Source organism: Bos javanicus, chromosome 18 (assembly GCF_032452875.1).
Source record: "Bos javanicus breed banteng chromosome 18, ARS-OSU_banteng_1.0, whole genome shotgun sequence".
Classification (NCBI taxonomy): Eukaryota; Metazoa; Chordata; class Mammalia; order Artiodactyla; family Bovidae; genus Bos; species Bos javanicus.
Window position 1 is genome coordinate 4,826,941 of NC_083885.1, and position 14,599 is coordinate 4,841,539.

General features: G+C 44.9%; 1 protein-coding gene across 1 annotated transcript in view; it reads right to left on the reverse strand.

Moving 5' to 3' along the window:
- Nucleotides 1-14,599, reverse strand: part of ADAMTS18 (ADAM metallopeptidase with thrombospondin type 1 motif 18) — a 145,508-nt gene that overhangs the window by 69,818 nt on the left and 61,091 nt on the right. Inside the window, exons 4-8 of the mRNA XM_061386616.1 lie at nt 5,789-6,071; nt 3,040-3,233; nt 2,698-2,781; nt 1,022-1,181; nt 72-177 (exon numbers count right to left, since the gene is read on the reverse strand). Of these exons, the coding sequence (XP_061242600.1) occupies nt 72-177; nt 1,022-1,181; nt 2,698-2,781; nt 3,040-3,233; nt 5,789-6,071 (827 nt within the window). The remainder of the gene's footprint in view (nt 1-71; nt 178-1,021; nt 1,182-2,697; nt 2,782-3,039; nt 3,234-5,788; nt 6,072-14,599) is intronic.

Consider the following 14,599-nt stretch of genomic DNA (forward strand, 5'->3'; position numbering starts at 1 on the left):
ATCATTAGAGCAAAGCCAATGAACCACCCAGCTGGCTTTCATATAAAGCGGTGCATCGAGGGGTCGCTTACTTGTGGCCTGACTCGTGAGCGATGGTGAAGGCCAGGCCAAGCCCTGTGTCCTCATTGATGGTACAGCTTCGGTACTTGCTGCACATCCCACTGATGGGGGCGAACCCTGTTGAGACAGCAATTTCAAGCCCAAAGGAAACACTCCTGATCATTTCCGATGCCCAAATGCTGTGCACACTTTTAGTTTAAAAGATGATTGTACATATATGAAACGGGTCGCCAGTGCAGGTTCGATGCACGATACGGGATGCTTGGGGCTGGTGCATTGGGACGACCCAGAGGGATGGTATGGGGAAGGAGGAGGGAGGAGGGTTCAGGATGGGGAACACATGTATACCTGTGGCAGATTCATTTTGATATATGGCAAAACCAATACAATATTGTAAAGTTAAATAAAATAAAAAAAAGAGGAAAAAAAAAAAGATGATTGTATTTTTTTTTTTTTTTTTTTGCAGAAAAACACTAAAGGTATATGTCTCTCTGTCCCCTCTAAATAGATAAGAGTAGAACTTAACACTTTCTTTTTAAAGATACTTTCAGCTGAGTCCTTCAAAGTTCAAATAACTTTTTTAAAAAAGCATGCTTACTTAGGGGCACAGTTGAGTGCCACAGAGACTAGGCCGGCTCTTTTCAGCTATCCAGCTCTGCACTCAAGATGCTTAGGGAATAATCTACAACTTGCATAGTTAAACAATAATTGATCTCATGCCTGCAGGATCATCACAAAGTTTAATAAAGAAAAACACAACAGGAATAAAGCAAAGGGGCCCCCATTGCACACTGAGTTCAATTAAACAGAACAATATTCAGAGAGGGTACAATGAGGCTACCCCACAATTTAAAGATTGTTTCCTTAATAAGAATCCCAAGAGCCAGTCACCCAACAGAAAGTTTCCAGCCTGTGTTTTTAGCTGACATGGGTGTGCATGAAGCATGTGTTCATATCATACCTAGAGTGTCACATGGTTCATTTTTCCAGGAACAGATATCAAATCCCGTGAGTAAGATAGCATGGTCATGCCTCTTGCCGTTCTTTCCAACGAGGGCAGACTGCCACTGGCAGAAACTATTCAGAGACTGGTCCGCATGATGGTTGATCAGTAATCCTCCCTACGGGAAACCCGCACAAACCAAAGTGTGAATGTGTGACGGACGTGAGAATGTTGCGTCACTCCATTTGTACAGGCAAACACAGAAGCATCACGTTTCTGGGGGAAGGGTCAACAGGGGAAAACACTTGAGCTAAGGTTGGACATAACTGGTGTTTAAAACTGTTGCAGGTAAATGTTCACAATATCGGAAGTAACCACAGAACACTGGTAGTGTGCTTTGTGGCCAGTTGTATTTCTATAACAAATACATTGGTGTCAGTTAGAAACACCTTTGTCCATCTCACACTGGTACCATCTTTATAGAACTGTTACTACTTTTACAATATAATTATTACTTAGTGGGGTAAAGTTCAGTGGATCCTTCAGTTGAGCATGAGGACAGAACTGATCATGGCTTGCCTACTCCTATGTCCAAATTTCCAGGAAAGGGCTCAGCACATCATAGCTACAGTCCCTCAATCAATAAACTGAAAGCTTGCTGAATGGATGAAGAAACAAACAATTACAATATTCTAAAGGGTAAGCAAGGATCTACTTTTAAAATAATTTTTTAATCAAATTTTTCCTAAGAACTATTAACTTGGGTCAAGTTGAGAGTTTTTAGACAAAACCCTTAATCATCAGTGAATTAGGATGCTGCTGACTTTGAGTCCTTGGGGACAGTATAAGCGGTAAATTAGAAGTACCTCCCAAACAACATACACCTTTTCTTCTTTTCTAAAATTCTAAGAATAATTTGATACCTTGTTAACCTCAGGAGCACTAGAGACCTGGCAATTATATTCATTTTTGCCTCATCTCTGACTCTCTGCTTTGTCCATTCATTACAGATGAAGAGGAAAAGCCTTAGGGGACTTAAAAAATAGTCAGATTGGTAATGCCCACCTCAGAAAATACAGTTGTAACATCAAAACACCACAAAGCAGGAGGTGCTGTACAAGTTAACCCTTGATGATATGTTCTGCTTGCATCTCCCTGTAACTAAGCCAAGGCCAGTTAAATATCCCTTGTTTATTTTCTGTAGCTAAGGTGGTGCTGGGAGACAGTAAGCTTTTTACCAGAATTTTCGGATGACTTATTTTCAGTATATTTTCAAAATAGCCTTTTGTAATTACCCAGAATCTCCAACTTGCCAAATCCAGCTAACATTTAAATCTCCTACCAAATGTACTTTCCTTGTGAAGCCTGCATAATATTTTATAATATCTATCTTCTACTTTTTGTATTCATTTTACATTTTTGTAGTCATGTTACAGATGCACTTTTAATCATATTTTATATCACTGTATATCTACACATATATTGTATGTTTAGATATAAATTATCATTTTGTGAGGTTTTAGTATTTAAATAGACAACCCTATTGGATTGTACTTTCCTTGAGGGTAATTAGAAATTTTCAAAGTTGAATTTTTAATGACAGTTCCATGGGGTGGCAACACAGCAGGTGTTCGCTAAGTGTATCCTGAATGGCAGAATGAATGAAGAAAAAAGAAACGCAGTGTGGCACCTACCGGTTCTTGTTCCAGAAGAATGAGGCTAACCACGACAATGTTTATATCACTTCCAATGGTCCCATCTTTAAAGAGGCTGGAAACCTGTTGAAACAAATTGAAATCAGAGAAAAGCAAAAAAAAAAAAAAAAAAATTTATAATTTCCAAAACTGCAAGGGAATATGAGCAAGTATGCATTGATTTGACCAAATATATTTATGTAGGAAGCCAATTTCCTTCCAACTTAATTTTTTTCAATACAATCACGTGGCTGCATCTGCTGTTTAACTCACGCACGGGAACTCCACGACTCTGAGCTGTCTCAGGGAGGCAGAGGGCTGGGGTCCTGACTGTCTCCGTACCATGTTCATGACCGTGAGAATGTACGTGGTGACATTGGCCTTGCCATGCTTCTCCACCATCTTCTTGTCTGCTACCACAAGGGTTTCCACGTTGAGGCCCTTCTGTGACTTGCCAGCTGACCTTCTGGGCCGTCCCGAGCTCCCATATTCATCAAACCTGAGATAGGTGTCCTCTGTGGGAGGCTTAGGGGCGTCTACAGGGAACAGAAGAGCATTTGGAAGGGCCGTCAGCAGAGCTCAGCGGGGAGACAGACAGACATCTCAACAAGGGGAGGAGGGAGACCACGCAACAAGCACTTCACTCATCTCCTGACAGATGATGCCACTGCACCTGTTCTGGGACTTTGGACCTAATCTGTGGTCAAGAGAGACTCTCAGTAGAAGGTGCAATGGATGGACAGACAAATGGATTGAGTAACTCAAAAGTGCTCTCCAAAGAGTCAAAGAAAAGAAGCTACAATTCTAGCTGGAAGAGTGGGTCAAGAAAAATCAGTATTGTGGGAAGAATCTTTAAAAACATAAAATGCTCATTTTATTTTATTGCTTAGAAACTGCAGACACAGACATTTTCCTTTGCTTCTGAATTCATTATCACACTTTGTATTGCTGCTGTTCTTGTTCAGTCGCTAAGTCATGTCTGACTCTTGGCAACTCCATAGGTTACAGCAGGCCAGGCTTCCCTGTCCTTCACTATCTCCCAGAATTTGCTCAGTGTCATGCCCATTGAGTTGGTGATGCTATCTAACCATCTCATCCTCTGCTGCCCCCTTCTCCTTTTTTCTATATACAGGTTGTATATTGTTTTCTAACTAAAGTTTACAAATATGTATCCTGTAGAATGCCGCCCACGTTCTTGTTTCATCAACACCAACTTTAATATAGTACAAAATAAGTGGTCAATAGGACTCTTTGACCCAATATTAATTTAGTTGCTGTGGAAACAGAATAGTCAGAAGTGATATTTAAAATTCTATTAAATGCTTTGTAATAGATAAGGTGCTGGCATGGATATTGGCCAGTGTCTGAGCAGAGACCTCAAAGTACCTGTTAGATTAGGCACCATCCCTTTAGTTAATGGACAGTGACAGATTCAAGGGTTGCTGGGAAGGAAAAACGCATTTGGAAAGCTCAGGACTGTATGTACTACAGATCCATTTAATACTATAACAACTGGTACAGTCATTATAGTGAAGTCAGCACTCCACAGAGAAAAATGAAATGATCAAATCATTTAGAGCTCAATTTAAAACCTCAATTGGCCATTTTGATAAATGACTCTGAGTTTCAGTTTCCTTATCCATGAAATGAGGATCATATCTAATCATAAAGCTGCTTTAAAGATTAGCTTTTATATTCATATCAAGTATGTGTCATGGCCACTATGAATATCATCACTATCCTTAATACCACTAGTATTACAAATTCACGCCAAATAGATGTTCCTTAAAAAGGATATTTCAGTAATACCAAATCCCCGAAACCAATTAAAGTGCTAGACACTGTCTTTCACGACTGCTAGTGATCACCCACTTCCTCTGCTCCTGGGTACCACCCAGCCGCCCTGCCCAACTACGTAGTCACACGCTGCTCACGGCTCCAGAGACTGTGAAATGCGGCTGGTGCCACGGAAGGAATGGGATTTTTAATTTTGTTTCATTTTTATTAATTTTACTTTATATTTAAAAGACAGTATTTGATTCAGCTATTTAAAAAACTTCATATAGGGAACAATTTGACTGTGTAAGTCTACTTCTCACCTTTAAGTTTTATAAAATCTAGATACAGATTAAGCATTTCTGGTGAATTTACTGTCTGATTTGGAATTGTTCTCTAAGTGTAAAATAAATGGATTTCTAAAATTTAATATGAAAAAATAATATAAAATACATCATTTAAATTGGTACTTCATTGGTTATATTGATGACATACTGAGATGATATTTTGTATATATTGGGTTAAATAAAATATATCATTCATGCTAATTTACCTATTTAAGCATTTTTTAATGTGGCTACTAGAAAATTTAAAATTACATATGGGGCTGATGTTATATTTCTGTCGGACACTGCTGGTATGGAAAATGCAGTGTGCCCAGGTCACAAGCCAAGTCCAAGGCTTCTTATGTTCCATCACCACCTCCAATCAGGTGCCAGTGTTCTCATTAACTGGGAAGTCTGTTGAATTAGTTGCTCAGTCATGCCTGACTCTCTGGAACCCCATGGACTGTAGCCCACCAGGCTCCTCTGTCCATGGAATTCTCCAGGCAAGAATCCTGGAGTGGGCTGCCAATCCCTTCTCCAGGGGATCTTCCCGACCCAGGGATTGAACCTGTGTGTCTTGCATTGCAGGCAGATTCTTCACCATCTGAGCCACCAGGGAAGATTCAAATCTTCAAAAGGAATACCTAACCATACCTGGGAATTCACCTCTGATCTCTCTCATCATTTGGAAGACTAGGTCCTTTTCTCATACAGAAAAGATACAGAAACTAAAATAATATTGGGACATACAATTAAAAAGATATTAAAAGAGGGAAAAAAATCTTTCCAGTTTAACTGAAAAAAAAAAAAAAAGGATCCCCTAGTTTTTGTCTGACAGGGGTGATTTCTGGCTCATCTCCAAGATTAACTTCAGTGGGGGCTGAGCATAGCCCAGTTTTAACCTGCAAAGTCAGCACACCCAGTGATGCTTGGGAAAACCCGTCGAGGGCCCAGAGAGGAAGAGAACAAGAAAAGGTTTCCTTACATACATTTCTTGCGTCGTCCACAAAAATGCTGCTTTTGCAACCTTCCATGATGCTGTTCTCTCTCTGGACTCCAAGAGGTGTGGGGAGTGTGACTTGGGGGGTGACCCGCGGGGTTCCGGCCGGAGCTCAGGTAGCCGTGGCAACGCCGGATCTTCTCCTCCGCAGTCCTTTTGTACAGCACGTGAGGATGGTGGCCTGCGGGGGAGCTGTAGTTGTGTTCCTGGGCCAGGAGTTGAGGTAATGGCGAGATGAGGAATTCATTTTTTTGTGTCCTTATGAGGCCTGACTAAAAAGCCAAACACAAAGGAAACATTAGGGATTCCTTGCATCCCTGTTTTGCGTGTGTAGATTTTCAGCAACTTCCTGTGTGCAGGCACCGCCCTAAGTACTGGGCACGGGCAGTATCATTTTATCTGCACCATGAGCAGCTGCCACTGTTATTACCCCCGTTTCACAGGTGTGAAAACTGAGGCTAAGACAGTAAGTAGGAAAGCTAGTATTGGTACCTAGAATTCTCTACTTAGTGGGGCAGTGCTGTTAACTTCTATTCTAGGCATCTAATCTCGATGTTTGGGACTGAAGGGCTGAGTCATGTGACATTCTGGGATTCTCCATACTTAGGACAGGGCAGATACCATAGTCAACACTGGACATGATGGTGTATTTAAAAATAGCCCCACCCTCCAAGAGCTTATGGTATAGACAGTAAAAACAAAGACATTCCATCTTGACTTCATAAGTGCTCAATAAAAGAACTAGCAAGGATGGGAGAGAGAGGAGTGAGTAAATCTTGGTTATCTTCAAGTGAGGGTCTGGAGAATCCAAAGGGTTACACCAACATGAACAGACAGATGAGCTCAATCAGGAAGAAAGAGGAGACGGGGACAAGCCCATCCAATCACAATGTCACTTTCAAGTTCACGGCACAATATGTTTTTGTACCTGAAATTTCAGACACAATACACCCCTGCCTTCCCCCCACATGCATTGTACTCTCTCTTCTCTGCATTTGTTCAGGATTTCCCTGATCCCCAGGCACTCCTGCGAAAAGTGTGGTCTATGGACCAGCAGCCTCAGCCTCACCAGCACGCTGGTTAGAAATGTGGACTCGCAGGTTTCTCCCCAGACCTGCTGACTCAGAATGTATGTAGATCCCTGGGTGATTTGTCTGCCCATTGACACTTGAGAAGCACTAATACAGGCCAGCAGGGCTTCCCAGGTGGCACTAGCTGTAAAGAACCCGCCTGCCGATGCAGGAGACATAAGAGACGTGGGTTTGATCCCTGGGTAAGGAAGATCCCCTGGAGGAGGGCATGGCAACCCACTCCAGTACTCTTGCCTGGAGAATCCCATGGACAGAGGAGCCTGGCAGGCTGCAGTCATGGGGTCGCAAAGAGTCAGACACGACTGAAGTGACTTAGCACGTATGCACACACGCATAACACAAGCCAGGAGCTCTTAAACTCTGTTGAATGTAGGAATGCCTGCAGATCTTAAATATGTGCACACACACACATACAGGGTCACTCACTCCCAGGCGGAATTCCATCCTATCCAAGAGTGACTCTCTTGTGATTCATGCGTCAGAATTTTTTCAACTGCCTCAATGGTTATCCCAACGTACAAATGAGTTTATGACCTAGGTCCTACCTTCCTCAGGTGCAAAACAGAGAGAAATTTTCCTCCCCAGACACCTAATAAGGAGAGATAAAGTAACCACTGCAGAAACCCTTTACACACTTTCAGTCCCAGTTTAGATGACTGACGATGACGCGTGATTGAATCAACCCACATTCACTGAGCGCCAGCGAGGTGCTACGCTCTTGGGTAAGGGCTAACACACACCTGGGCAGGAAACACACACGCACACACACGCAGGGCATGCGGCCTACTGGGGAGCCAGACGTGAATAGTCAAGAATGTAAGGGGGTGAGGCCAGGTTACCAAGGGAACAGAGAGAGGTGTGGGGGCAGCACCAGGGGTGTCCCTAGGCCTAACTGTAACCCTCTGTTAGGATTCAGCCTCTCCCTCCTAAAGGAGTCCCGGGATGTACGTGTGATGCTGATTTCCCTTTCGGTTTAGGAGTCTGCTGCCTTCCTAAAGACTGTCTCGTGGGGACTTCCCTGGTGGTCCAGTGGCTAAGAGTCTGTACTTCCCCTGCAGGGGGCACAGGCTCGATCCCCAGTCGGAGACTAAGATCCCACCTGCCATGCAGTGCTGCCAAAAAAAGAAAAAAAATCCTCAAACAAAACAAAACAAAAAGCCCCACCAACAAACAAAGAAAGACTGCCTTGTGGTCTGTAGTGCCAGCATGACGCTTGCCTTTGTTCAGCAGATACACACTGAGTATCTAACTCATAGCCCAGATTCAGGCCTTGGCACAAAGAGAAGCAGAAAGTCAGGAGACAGTCCACATTCATGCTCTTGTGGAGATGATGGGACAAGTAATCGGCAACAAAAATTTGAGGAGGTAAAACCTCACAACCCCAGAAATCTTGCCCATCTGCTGTACCTTCACTCAGGCTGGATCTCAGCGCAGTTCGCCCTCTCTGCCCAGCCCAGTGCCAAGCTGCAGCCATGCTCATCCCTCGTTTGGGCACTCTACCACGTCTTCCAAATCCCCCTCGTCTTCTCCACTACAATCCCCCGACACCGGCCAGCATCCTCGGCCAAGAGCATCAGCTCACACGTGCTGACATCCCTCTCAGACCTGATTCCCTTTCCCCAGGTCACAGACCCCTCCATCATCTGCCCCCGCTGGAGCCTGGCAGCTGGGTCTGCCCTCCTCTCCTTCCTACTGTTCTGAACAGGACACTTCTGTGGCTTCTTGAATCAACAAATCCTTCACCTGAAGGGGTGAAAGCAGCATTTGCCACCCCAAATGCACCTCCTGGGCATGAGGATTAGCCTGAGCTGGTTAAACAGCAGGCACCAGAGGAGCTCTGGGCAGCCAGCAGATGGGAGCCTTTTCTGAGAGCATTTCCCCTCAAAGGGAAATCTCCATGTGTCAGGCCAGGGGTGGGGGCTCCCTGTTCTACCAGCAAGGAGAGGTTGAGTGCGACTCCAGAAACTTTTATCTACTGAGAAGGTTCCACTTTAAATGTGTGTGACAACCGTACCCTTACTTACTGGGCTTTGCCTGACAGGCTCACATAACTGCCACCTACTCGGTTCTTTCTTTGGTTTTTAGGTGTTTAAGGGGGGTGGCTTCAGTCTTCTGGGGGAATTATTCAGCTTTCCTGGGTCTCTCTCATGTACACAGGAGGTATGTGAAGTGTTGGTCGCTCAGTCATGTCTGATGCTTTACGACCTCATGGACTGTAGCCTGCCAGACACCTCTGTCCATGGGATTCTCCAGGCAAATACTGGAGTGGGTTGCCATGCCCTTCTCCAGGGGATCTTCCCAACCCAGGGATCAAACCTGCGTCTCCTGCATTGCAGGCAGATTCTTTACTGTCTGAGCTACCAGGGAATATACATGTTATTAAACATCTATCTGCTTTTTTCCTGTTAATCTGTCCTTTATTACAATGAGGACGGGGTCCGGGAGGAGGGGTTTGTTGGTCACAGCCAAGAACCTAGAGGGTAAAGGGAAACTTCTTGTCGTTGTCTACACACTCTTAATCAATTTTGCACATCCTTTTCCTATGCCCGGCCACCTTCTTCCCCCAGAGACTCACTGGTGTGGCCTTCTGGTGCTTTTTGCTTTTGTCTCAGATTAAACAACATCTTCCCAGACAGACAGGAGTCAGCACCCTATTGAAAACTACCCTTCCTCACTTCCAGCTACAGTTTATGTGCTGTGCATCCATCTTCAATGAAGGAAACAAAGAAGATGCAACCTTCCTATCACCTCTGACAGAGTTTGAACATCCACACTGTATATGGGCATCCCTGGTGTACGCCACACATCATCAGTCAATAAATAGATGGCCATCAGCCCACAGACATGTGTGGAATAAGCAAACAAGTCACCTGAAAAATCTCAGAATGGAGCGGATGCTGAAGCTGGGCATGCCAACATCCTCCTCCCTTTCCAGTCAGGGAAACCAGAGCTAGGAAGTGACATGCTCAAATGCATAAACACCATGAACTCTTTCTCTCTTACAGACGTTGTAAGCAGACTGATTACGGGTTTCCCAGAGAAAGAGAACCAGGCGTGGCTTTCTTGGCATAAGAGAAGCCATTTTGGCCTAAGGTGTTCTGTGATCTAAGCCCAGTCACCGTGCTTGCCCTTGAACAGGTGTTGGGAGTCAATGATCTTACAGGAATAAGGAAATGCAGGCGGTCAAACAACAGTGCAGTGACAAAGCAGGGTCTCAGTTCCTCCTCAAGGGGTATGTATAATTTTTATCTTTGAGGCCTATGGGATTGAAGGCCCCCACCCAGGTGCAGGATGGAATGATGACGTTGACCCTCTTGACTTCACTCAACTAAAGCATGGACCTTGGCCTCAGTTCTATACTGAATTCTTCTCTGCCCAAGCTCCCTCATGAATATGCATGTACTATTAGCTTCAAATTCTCCAGTTTTGCTGTTCAGGGAAAGATCCCTGCAGAGAAGGCAATGGCACCCCACTCCAGTACTCTTGCCTGGAAAATCCCATGGACAGAGGAGCCTGGTAGGCTGCAGTCCATGGGGTTGCACAGAGTCGGACATGACTGAAGCGACTTAGCAGCAGCAGCAGCAGAAAAATCCCTGATGCTTTGGGAAAGATCCCTAGTGTGCTGCTTACTTGCTGCAAATAATAATAAATCCTTTCTCCCCATCTTCTCCCAGCGTGGCTGGGACTATTGGCTTGATATCCACCAAGAGGCAAACCCAGTTTTGGGGGAACAGTGTGAAGCCAGGAGCCCCCCTGTAACCCCTATTTAAACCTCAGGGCCACCTATGGGGCTCTCAGCTGGAAGTCCAGGTAGAATTCAGGCCCCCCTGTTTCTGAGCAGGGCCCTCACACCTCAGCCCTGGGGCCCAGTGCCCTCACTTCTCCAAGCTGCGTGAAGACAAAAGACCCCATTTACAGCCCAGAGGACAGAGTGAACAGTTAAAGGGGAAAAAAAATATAGTGAACTATCCATGAAGGCCCTCCAGCCTTACTAACTTCCTGACTTGGTTCAACTCATATCAAAGGCTTAAGCCACTCAACTGCCTTAACTGGAGGAACCGGTTTGGAAGCTTTCTCTTTACTCCTTATTTCTTGAGAACTGTAGGCATCTGAAATGCAGAGTGACTTCTGCACTAAGAAAGCAATTTTTAAAAAATGGCCTCTTATATTGGGACCAACGCACGAGGCCCAAACAGCCCTCCGTATTTAATCCAGTTTTGGGCGACGAGGACAAAACTCCAGAACGATTCTTTATAACAAAACGAGGATTTTACAGAGCTGCATGTTAAGGAAGAAGAATGTTCCTTTTTGGGAGTTCAGTCTGATGGAAAATAATGGAGTCTAACCCAAAATACTTTTTATGGTTTAAAACATAAACCTAGCACCTCTAAGAGGAGCCAGCTATTAACTACAGAATGTGTGAAGCATTTTGAGTGACTGAACACATGCGATGTTTTAGACAAAATGTGGCCTGGAAGACAAGACCTCTGGTCCCAACAGGCTTCCAATTAAGTGGGCAAAGCAGGGCTGAAACAAGTGAGATCACGAGCAAACGTTCCGTTGTGTCCAGTGTGGAGGGAAAAAAGCAGGACTCTGTGAGCGAAAGCGAAGGTCGCTCAGTCGTGTCCGACTCTTTGCAGCCCCGTGGACTATACGGTCCATGGAATTCTCCAGGCCAGAATACTGGAGTGGGGAGCCTTTCCCTTTTCCAGGGGATCTTCCCAACCCAGGGATGGAGCTCGGGTCTCCTGCATTGCAGGTGGATTCTTTACCAGCTGGGTGGCAAGGGAAGCCCATGATTCTATGAGAGAGATAAGATCAAAGAGTGAGAGGAGAGGAGAGACTGATTTTGGAAGTTTTAAAATATTTTTTAAATTGAAATACAGTTGATTTACAATGCTTTGGGTGCATAGCAAAGTGATTCAGTAATATACACATGCATACACACACATATATGCACATACGTATGTGTGTGTGTTCAGTTGCTCAGTCACGTCCAGCACTTTGTGACCCTATGGACTGTAGCCTGCCAGACTCCTCTGTCTATGGAATTTCCCAGGCAAGAATACTGCAGTGGCTGGGTGTTCAGTCCTTGGAGGAGGCATGGCAACCCACTCCAGTACTTTTGCCTGGAGAATCCTGTGGACAGAGGAGCCTGGAGGACTACAGTCCTTGGGTTGCAAAGAGTCGGACAGGACTGAAGTGAAAGCATGCACCCACAGTAAATGTAAACATAAAATAATAGAGTCATGGCTTTTGAAAAAGAAAATTAGAGACTTGAGCGTATATGAGGAACAGAGAGACAGACTCCAGGTGAAAAGCCATGGAACTACTTCTGGTCCCATGGCCAGAGATGAGTCAAAGTCTGGTGACACTATGCTAGAGCATATGGCCCCTAATCACTTCCTCAGTTCTCTGTAAAGTGCGTCATGCTAAGAAACTGAAATAGAATTTTCTGCCATCTGCATCTACACACGCGGAGCTGGTTTAACAGACAACCGGGACAGGCCCTCACATGTGGACACATTTTGGAAAAAGAATGTGTGTTCAGGATTCCACAGTACTGCCAAAGGGGAAAAAAGTCTCCTATACTTTGGGACAAAAAAAAAAACCCAAAATAGTTATGTCAACAAAAATCTAGCATTTCTCATCCATTCATTCATATTAATATGAACATCAGCAGGACTCCAATACAAAAACAATGTGGAAGGGGATTTATGCTTTCCAGATTCACATACACAGCAATCTTTCTTAAAACTCTGTGAAGCCCAGTCCACCAGCATTTAATCAGATGCCATCAGTACGCTCACACTGCTCACAGCCTGGTGACGGGGGTATGAAGCTAACAAGAGCCACAACACACAGTATCTTCAACCCGGTGAAGTGCCCTTTCCAGCTTTTATCTCCTGAGGAAGTTTACATACCTCTCAAGAACAAACCTCTCATTTCCCGAGTCCCAGATTTGTAGAAGGAGAGTAATAGCATCTCCCTTGGCAGGTTTTTAGAGAATTAAGTGAGTTAACACTTTTAAAGTGCTAAAAGCAGTGCCTGGCACAGAAAACACTCGAAGTGTGTTTACTGTTACAATGACTATATTTGATCAGATGAGGGACGAGAGCCTTTTTCTAAGTGTGTATTATAACTCTCCCCTTCAATGGGACCTGCAACCCTGGGAAGTGGTATCAGTGTTCCGTTATTGATAAAAACAATGAAAGGATTAAATGCACACATGCTCAAAAACGCACTCAGTTTGAGTAAGTAGCCACGATCTGTGTTTCAGCATTTATAAATTAATCCAAGTGGTTTAATCACGATCCTCGCCAACCCATCTTCCTTTCTGGCCCCATCTGGAGGACTGTTTCACTGTTTCCTGCGTACCAGACCCTCTGCAGAGCATTCTACCTGCAACATCTCATCGGACTCTCACAACAGTTCTGTCTGATGGGTGCTTTACCTCTCGTATTCCAGGGCCATCTGAGCACTCAACCTTTCCTCAGCCTTAAACACTCTTCCTATTTGTTGTTCTTTAGTCGCTTCCGTCGTGTCCGACTCTTTGCAACTCTATGGACTGTAGGCTGCCAGGCTGCTCTGTCCATGGGGTTTTCCAGCAAGAGTACTGGACTGGGTTGCCGTGTGCTCCTCCAGGGGATCTTTAGGACCCAGGGGTTGAAGCCATGTCTCCTGCATTGGCAGGGGGTTTTATTTACTGCAGAGCCACCAAGGAAGCACACACATCCTATTAGGAGTCAGGAAAAGTTCCAGAAACACTGAATTGAAATGTACTAAGAGAGTACAACTTAAATGTTCACACACACACACACACACACAGGTAAACAGGTAAAGTGACGGACATATAAACTAATGGGGGGAACAACTATGTCACAGCTGTGGATGTCAGGGTATGTAGTGCTCAACTCTTTGGGAGAGGTAGACACAGATTAATACGGAAGAGAAACCACATCTTCCCAGCCCTCAGACAGCTAATTATGCTCAGTCGTGTCTGACTCTTTGTGACCCTTTGGACTGTAGCCTGCCAGGCTCCTCCATCGATGGGATTTTCAGGCAAGAATACTGGACTGGGTTGCCACTTCCTCCTCCAGAGGATCTTTCTGACCCAGGAATCAAGCCCACGTCTCCTTCATCTCCTGCACTGCAGGCAGATCCTCTACCCCTGAGCCATCGGGCAAGCCTATACGTTGACAACCGACAGGAAGGACAGATGACAAAGCCGCATAGCCCTTACAAGCAGTGCGATCATGAAGATCAAGGCAGGAGCCATCTGATAGCCTCGCATCATGGGATCCTCTGTTCTGGCCCGCCCTCAAGAATCAGATCATTTCAAAGGAAGCTGAAGGAAGGATGCCATTTGGCAAGCACGTGACTGCTGTAATGGCTGTTGGGTAATTGTGAGGGTCCAAGTGGAGAGAGCTGGCACGTCTGGGTTTCATAGAAACCAGACTTGCAGCAAACTTCACGTGGGACCATGTGGCCAGCCCTTCCCCCACATCACCAGAGGCTTTGGTGCCGTGTCTGTTAGTAACAGTCCTCCTCCTTCACACATCACGTCAGCATCCTCTGGAAGATGAGGGAGGACCGTAGGCTAAATGTCTGGGATGAGATGCTCAGAACTAACATCCAAGTTGTGTTTTTAATGGCAATTTCAGAATCCAAATCTGTGTTCCCAAGCTCAATACTCCATCTTCTTCGAA